General features: G+C 31.1%; 1 protein-coding gene across 4 annotated transcripts in view; it reads right to left on the bottom strand.

Annotated features, from left to right (window-relative positions):
- Positions 1 to 1,009: 1,009 nt before the first annotated feature.
- USP25 (ubiquitin specific peptidase 25) overlaps positions 1,010 to 8,985 on the bottom strand; it is a 136,331-nt gene continuing 128,355 nt past the window's right edge. For all 4 annotated transcript variants that reach the window (XM_055313820.1, XM_055313821.1, XM_055313823.1 and 1 more), the window contains 3 exons: positions 5,435 to 5,558; positions 1,931 to 2,126; positions 1,010 to 1,621 (listed from right to left, as the gene is read on the bottom strand). In XM_055313820.1, coding sequence (XP_055169795.1) covers positions 1,449 to 1,621; positions 1,931 to 2,126; positions 5,435 to 5,558 — 493 coding nt within the window. In that variant the 3' untranslated portion in view covers positions 1,010 to 1,448. The remainder of the gene's footprint in view (positions 1,622 to 1,930; positions 2,127 to 5,434; positions 5,559 to 8,985) is intronic.

The following is an 8,985-nucleotide window of genomic DNA, read 5'->3' as shown; positions in this document are numbered from 1 at the left end:
CTACAATGTGCAAAATCTAACCTTAAGATAAAAATAGTACCAATTCCTTGTCATTAATACCTCTGGTGCATTCATACCTTAAGGAACGTTACATAATTGCTTAATATTTTCTTCTTCCTCCTCTGTCCAAGATCTTTTATGAAAGGCACTTATAAAGAGTTCGAGTTTTGGCGGCGCTATAACAAACATACACATAGTATAATGATATATTTTACTATGCTAACAAAGTATCATTTATAAAGAAATTTTTATAAAGTCAAAAATAGGTTATTGGTAACATGATTACCTTTAAAGCATTGATTTTCATTCACAATATTACTTCATTAATCTTAAACAGCAGTTCCATCTACAAAACATTCTACAGCTTTTTCTTTTTGAAAAGGAGGAAAATAAAAGCAGGTAAGGTACTCATAACTTCTAGTTCAACAATATCAACTTCATTTCACAGCATTGATTAGTAGAGAACATTTTCAATTAAAGTGGTATACAATTTACAAAAATAGAATGATTATATAATGTAAAACATTGTCCTCCATTATGAAGAATGTGTATATGTGTGTATGTGTGTCTGTGTGTGTATATACATATACAGATTTCTTATAAGTTTCACTATTAAATAGCCCTTATTCAAGTACTTTTTTCTGGTATCTCTTGAAATAATCACCTTGCTATATTATTTGTAAATACATAAAAAAATAAAAGGTTAATCTAAGAAAAAGTTAAAAGTTTCAGTGTGGTTGACTTAAATATCAGCCGCTTACTTCAGTGAAAACCTGATTTGAATTCAAAACAGGTTTAGGTGCCACTAAGTTTAACAACTTAGTCAAAAATATAGATACATTTAAGTGTCAAATATTTAGTAAATTTCCAATATGCTAACAGAGAAAAATTAAAAGTTTGTAATAATCTAGTCATCTGTCCATCCAATCTTACACAATCCCCAGACAAAATTCATTTATATATAACTAAAATAATACACTAATATACAATATACCTGCTAACAAACACATAGGTAGCCATAAATAAAACTTTATTCTTTAATTTCATTTACAAGCTACCAAGTATTATGTATCGTACACAGTGCTGAACACTTAAATGGCTGCAGTCATGGAAGGATCCAGACTGAATGGAAAGCTATAGATAAAAGAAAAAAAGCAAAGTAATACTGTAACAGAAAGGTGGCAAAAGCATGGTTTTGCCATAATGAAATCAATCAGATTTGTAATTATACATCAGTCCTTGTTAAAACAAAGTCTGAGCGCCATGCGATTCTCAGCTTTATTGTTTGTAGTCCGGCTAGAGTCTGTATAGTCATTTTGTGTTTTGCAGTTATTAAAATAAAAAAAAGTTAAAAACTATAGCAGCAACAAGCAAACCCTGTGACAGGAAGGCAAGGGTTAAGAACTAAAAAAAGTTTATACAGTGTGTTTAGGGAAAGTGTGTGCAGTTTATCTTCCATCAGCAGGAGTTCGACTGAGGGACAACATGATTCGGGCAAACCGCTCACACAGTTCATGTGTGGAATATGAAGGTAACTTCGGTGGTTCGTGGAAACCTTTAATCTCAGTAGAACAATCGAGCAGTTTTGGCAGAAAATCTGTCAGCTTCTCTTGGAGGTTTGCTGTAAATATAAACAATTAGATGTAGCTAAAGATAGAGAGAGAAAGAAATTATCTTTAACATGATTTATTAAAGTGGTCAATTGATGTTTCATTTCAAAATATGCAAAATAATTACCATTTGGTGGAGAGAGGTAGAATATAAATGGCAAGGCAATGTGCACAACTTGGTTTGTAAACAGGAAAAGAAAAGTAATGATGTGAATGTAAAATATTACAGAATATAAAAAATGGTAAGAATAAATAACATCTAATTCTAACTACACTTAATCCCAACAACTGAGGTGCCCACTAGCACAGGTTAGACTTACATTCCATTTCTTGTCCAAGATAGGAACACCATCGATTTCTCATGTCTTCCACAGCAAGAATATCTTTCTCTTCCATTTCATCCACCAATAACAAGGGCAAAAATGGGACAATAAACTCGTTCATGATAATCAGACCATTGTTTACTTCTCGATCCTCTCCAGATTCAAATAGTTCTGCCGCTTGCTCATTTAATTTCTTAATGCAATGAGGAAAAGAAAGAGAGAGTTTGGGTTTTTTTAATTAAATAAAAACACTTGTGTTAATATTGAAGATGATGTAATAAGTATGTTTCAAACAATTTTAGAACAAATAGCAATCAGGAAAAACAATCTCAATCTATTCGAGCATGAAGTCTCTTAGAAAAAGCTGTGCATATAATAATAAAAACAAAAGCAAAAAGAAGTGGCGAAAATATTGTTATATTTTTAAAGTTCATATTCAGCTTATGTTACTGTAATCATCACTACAAGGGCCATTTTTATTCTCCAGAGGTAAATTTCCCCTATTCTAAAATTTGGGAAGACATCAAAGTAATTTTAAAAATTAAAAAAAAATTCAGATTCCATATTAACTTTGAAGAACATTTTATCATCTTCTTTGTAAATTCCAAGTGAATAAATATTGTTGTATTTCTTGAATATAAAATATAAAATCAATCATTTAATTCATTATTCCTTCAAAAAATTCTTACTGAATACATACTATATGCCAGAGGCTGTTCTAGTTTCAGAGGAACCCAAGTGATTAGTACAGGAAACCCTCACAGAGCTTACAATTAGCCATCGAGATTAGAAAACTTCTGTAAAGGACAAGGTAAGATATACTTAAGGCTTTGAGGGCCATATGGTTTCTGCTGTAACTACTCTGTCATTGCCGCACTAATGCAGCCATATATAATATGCAAATGATTGGACTATGTTTCAATAAAACTTTATTTACAAAAACACGTGGTAGACTAGAGTACAGGCCAAGTGTGCTGACCCCTGATAGCAGAAGACAGAAATTCATGAGATAAGAAATACAGACATAGGAAACAGATAAGGAATTACAGGTATAACAAGAGCTTAATATTGAAGGGTTTAGGTCTGAAATGTTATGTTTAGAGCATGATAGATATGCTTTTGAAATATTCATAGTTTTAAGCTGAATTTCAAATAAAAAAATTGTATGTTTATGTTTATGTCATTCTTGAAGGATTCATCTCTTGACTTTGTAGAGAGGCTTATGATCAAAATCTAACTCAGTCACTAAGCAGTTAGTTATCTAATCTTGAGCAAGTACATAATCTCTTAGCTTCAGTTTCTTCATATGGAAAATGGAATATTATCACCTTCCATATACAGTGGTTAAGAGAATTAAATGAAATAAGCCTTTAAGCATGTAGTATAATTTTTACAATATACATTCAAAGACATAATAGTTAACTATTATTCTGAAATTTAATGTTAACTTGTCTGGAAACAAGTTAAATATCATACACCCAAAGCCAAATTTATTCATCTTCTTTAGAGTCCCAGAAGCCAAACACAAAACTACAAAGTCAGGCAGTTTTGATTATTCTTTTTCCTTCTTTCCACTCATCTAGTAGTTACCAAGTCCCTTGATGGCACTTCTTTCATCATCTTCTATGCCCTCTTCTTTGTACCCACTGTACTTCTGCTTTGGTTGAGGCTCTCACCTTTCTTCCTCCCTCGAGGGACTTCAATCTCTACTTCTTTCTAGTTCATCCTCTAATATGCTATAGCCAGAATTATTTTCTAAGAACAAACCTGAACATGCCAAATCTACTCAAACTTAAAAAGGCCCAAACTCATTAGAATGCTGCATAAGCTTCTACATAGGCTGACATCAACAAGTACCATTAGCTTCATCATTTCCACCTAACCCTGTTCCTCATAACCTAGCCACAATGGATCTATCTTCATTTTCTGTTGTATACTTCCCATGCCTTTTCATATACTGTCCCTCTGGGCTAGACTGTTCTTCTGTCTTCTCTACAAGGCATAAAATTCCTATTTATCCATCAAGATCCAGATCAGTGTTGTTCGTATCTCTTACAGTTTTCCTTGACAACTTGCAGGCATATGATTTTGCGTATTTCTCATATTGACATTTATTCTGGAATATAAAAGTCATTTCTGTACAGACGGAGTTCTCAGAGGGCAGGATATAAACAGGTCTTGTCTTTGTATCCCTCAAATCTGACACTCAGTAAATATTCAATACAAAAAACCCCAAAAGGAACCCTGACATAATCCTCACGAGGTGTCATTTAAATCCCTGTGTAAAACACCAAACTAGATACGGCTGGTTTACTATTATAAACTAATGAGAAACATTCTATCATTTTTTTAAATGTTTTGAAGTAACCAAGTTTTGGGTGTATTTATGTTTAAAATAGCTTTACCAAAATATTTCCATATCCCAAGGCTTTAATGTTTTTACATTAAAAATTGCTTTAATTTATTCCATATATAAATATATAAAATCTTGTATTTTTTTAAGCTAAAATATATTCAGGTCTTCCTTCTCAGGTGTTGACTAAAAACTTTTTGAAACTGGCCAAATTTAAGAACTATCCTCCATGGATACAAACCACTAACAATTTAAGTTTTAAAATACACTCAAATGCAATAAAAGCAGCTGAGAGAAAAATAGTAAGATCACAACCTTCTAATATTCTCATTTGAAAATTTTAAAGACATACTAAAGACTACAATTAGTTTATACTATGTAGTTCTACTGAAAGAAAACATTTTACCAGCATACCTAGTTAGTTGTTTATATTTGAACCACGTAACTTATATAAGCTCAAAAATCATACATTCTTGAATAATTTTGTATTCAAGAGCAATGTTAGTAGTTAAGGATGAAATTCAATTGGAAAAATATATAAAGATGGACTTTGTCATTTAATACATATTAGCTAATGAGAGAAAGTACTCCAGACATCTAGAAAGTAATGTGGTGCAAAAAAAACTACTAAAAAGATTTTTTAAAGTTTATATAACAATAGTAATATTTCTGCACATGGATAGTAAAAATATTTGAGGGAAAAAAACCTACTAATGACTAGGTGAGAAAAAAGGATACTGTATTACAATGAATCTTTTGACATTATGTACACCAAATATACTATTTATAAAAACTCAAAAAAATCTATTATTTTTTCTGGAATAATCATAATAATTCCTCAGGTCCTCTTCTCTCACCATAAAAGGGAATGGCAGAATGATGAAGAAATCTAAATATAGAAATGTAATTATTTTTATCTCAATTTAAGCACATTTTTAATTTATCACCTGCAATATTTAGAATTAATAAAGAAGGGATAATGAAGAATTGAGTGCATTCTCACATTGTAAGGGATTAAGCCCAGATTATAAACATCATCATGATGCTTTCTCCATCAGAATTTATAGTCAATCACACATGAGTCTGAAAATGTGTTCAATGTAAGACAAAATGATAAAGTAAACAGGACCTATGTATATTCAACTTACTAGTAAACATTCTCTTCTATAATGTGATATCAATTCTTCATCATGTCCTCTGTTTGGGCCTTTGGACAAGAGTTCTTTGTTGTTCTGATAGGCACAGATAAGGAACAGCAGGGAATCTATATAACTTAAAAATTAAAAGGAACACATAGCATTAGTATTTCATCTTTGTGGAAAAATAAGAAAAGTCAGCTACAATTATAAAATATTTTAAGTACACATTTAAGTGTTGATTATTCAGAACATTACAATAAAAATATCATCCAATGCACTATAAGTCTGAGAATATCTTTTTAGCAACAGCCACATATGAAACCAGTATGTAGTTATGTCATAAAGTAAACAACAAAAACAAAAAACGGAGCTAGGAATTAAGAAAAGACTGGGAGGAAAAAGTCCATAATTACTGAATTTAGATAGTTCTAGTCTTCTTTGGTAATCATTTCCCTCACATGTCTTCCATTTAGAGTCAAAATTAAGACTGATATGAAACCAAGAATCTACTTTTTTAACAACATAATGTCATTTTTGTTTGAAGGAAGGATCAAGTTACTCTGTTTCTTTCTAACAAACATCATCTGTTTCATTCAGTGACCATTCAGGTTTTTTCCATGTGTAGGTACAGTTCTCATCACGGAGAAAAATGTAATCGGTAGAGGGGAGAATATCTAAAGGAGTCCAGGGAAAGTAGAAGGGGGAAAGAATCCTGCTAAATCTGAAAACCCTAGTGAGATACAACAAAAAAAAGAGCATACCTACATAAAAGCTGGCAATTAGGTCTCTCATATTTGATATAATATTAATATATATATATTTTAATTTTTTTTAATTTTTATTTATTTATGATAGTCAGAGAGAGAGAGAGAGAGAGAGAGAGAGAGAGAGAGAGAGGCAGAGACATAGGCAGAGGGAGAAGCAGGCTCCATGCACCGGGAGCCCGATGTGGGACTCGATCCCGGGCCTCCAGGATCGCACCCCGGGCCAAAGGCAGGCGCCAAACCGCTGCGCCACCCAGGGATCCCCAATATTAATATATATTAATGTTAAGTCTAGAGGTTATAAATTTCAAACTATGTTTTAAAAAGGGATGAAGGTGGAAATGTTTGAGCATTCTATTTGCCTCTAAAATAATTATCCTCTCCTTCATATGCTTAAAGAAGTAGATACAGGTACATATTTGGAGAACTGAATTATGAATGATAGTATACCTCCTTTGTGTCAGTTTTTCTAATCATAACATACCTTCTCTTATGGATTAACACTAAGTTTTACTGCTTATTATTTAATTTCATGGGCTCAAATATAAATCAATTCTATACTTCAAATGTTAAATGTAGAATTGAAATTAATGACAACTCAAATTACACACCTGAAACTATTTCATAAAAAATAAGCTAGTTCATATTTTTGAAAAGGAATTTGTTTTTGAGAAAACCTATGAATATGGAATTTTATATTGAAATAATACAAAAATAAGCTGAGCTAAAGACTTTGTTTTATTTATGAAAGAAAAAAAAAGAAGGGAGTGATAATAGTATCAAATGTTGTTTTACACCACTAAATTAAGGTAGTCTGCTGGCACATCTACCTTTTTTTTTTTTTTATAGCTATTAAGTTTCCTACTCAAAAGTCTCCTTGGATGACATTCATATCTGGCCTTCAAGACCTGAGTTACCTCTCTAAGAATAGCTCTGAAACGATGACCCTGTTCCAATATTCTACTGAAGTACACAATTTCCATAGTTTATCAACAACCTCTAAAGAGCCTACAAACATATCTTCAAACAAATCAAAGTAAGACTCAGCAGTTCAGGTACCACATTCTTATTTTAAGATAAAACAAGACCATGCAGCCCCTGTAGATTCTCTTTATCCTCATTTACAGTATTGTAAAATTATGGTTCCTAAAAACATAATTTCACTTCACTACTCACAGACTTGACAATGGACTATCAATCAGATTCCATTCAAGGCTTTCAAGTGCTATGTTTTTACTTAAAAAAAAAAATTGGACAGAATCTTTGGCAATATTTTCTAACCTGCTAGCTGTGGTAATTGCTATATTTAAAGTGTAAAATTAACATTTCTTTTTACAATAATAGTCCATAAATATTTGTCATTATTACTAGTTTTATAGTTGACCTTCCTGATTCAATAACATTTGCTATAGAATCTTCACTTCCTGAATAAGTATATATTTGAGAATAAGCAAATTATGAAATTTAAATACTTCCAAGTTATATCTCAAATTCTTTAACAAATGTTAATTAAGAAAAGCTAATATAGAAGTGAATGCAGAGAGCAAGAAAGTGACAGTTTCATCTTTTTAATTCTTTTTGAGAAAAATAAATACTTCTTGCACTTACCCGATTTTATTAAATTTTATAAGAATACAGATCTCTATTTCAATTTTTATCTCCCTAGTTAATTGTGTGACCTTGAAAATATTACTGTATCTCTCTGGAGACGTGTGTAAGAAAAAATAGTTTCTTTATCTATAAAATTAAAATGCCTTTATTGATCTTAGATACTCTGTTCAATTATAAGGTCACATTACTATCCTCAGAAATATTAATCCTAGATATCCTAAAGTGAATTTAAATACTCCTATTAAAGAAATAAAACTCTGACCAAAATAAAGTAACTCATAAAATGGAGCTACTAATCAAAATACTTTTCTATTTCAGTGACCAAAGTGAATTACCTTATAAAGTACACACTATTTGTGATATATTTTTGATGAGCATTGGATGTTGTATGAATTCTACTCCAAAAATCAATATTGCACTCTGTGTTAACAAAGTTAAAATAAAAATAAATAAATAAATTACACAAGCATTAGGACTTTAATAATTTGCATCCAAGTATTAACATTATTTTTTAATTTTGTGTTAACTTTTAAAATTTTGGTAAAAGTGATGGCATTGTGTGCTGTCCCACAAATAGAGGAATGCAGTCCAACAGAACTTTCTGTAGCAATGGAAGTATTCTATCTATGCTGGCCAATATGGGAACCACTAGCCACAGGTGGCTACTAAACATTCAAAATGTGGCTAGTGTGACTAAGAAACTGAATTTTCAGTTTTAAAATTTTTAATTAAATTTAAATTGTCACATGTGGTTGGTAGCAACCAGGATGGCCAGCAGAGCTCTGTAATACCACGTGTTGTCATTTAAAAACAAAATTGCATCAACATCTCAGTGGAGGTTTCCTATAGTTCATACAAAACAAGGAAAGGAAGGAAAGAAAGAAAAGAGGGGATTCAATAATGCTTTTACTTGAATACAGTATTACAGTCTATTAAAAACACAGCACTTTCTAAAAAAAATCACTAGTCAAGTACATTCATGGTACAGATTATGAGTTAAATACGTGAATAACATGTAAACACAAACTCACTAGTTTATAATGTGTAAGTAAATAAATCAGTATCCATCCTTTTTTCTTAATAACACTTAAAAATAAATATTAGAATTTAATAAGTAGAGATTCCTTTAAAATAATATGTAATTTAAATGAAAAATGATCTAAAATGTGTTTGTAGTCACAAAGC

Source organism: Nyctereutes procyonoides, unplaced genomic scaffold, assembly GCF_905146905.1.
Source record: "Nyctereutes procyonoides isolate TBG_1078 unplaced genomic scaffold, NYPRO_anot_genome, whole genome shotgun sequence".
NCBI classification, from domain to species: domain Eukaryota; kingdom Metazoa; phylum Chordata; class Mammalia; order Carnivora; family Canidae; genus Nyctereutes; species Nyctereutes procyonoides.
The sequence above is the reverse complement of the archived record's forward strand: the minus strand, read 5'-3'. Positions and strand labels throughout refer to the sequence as shown.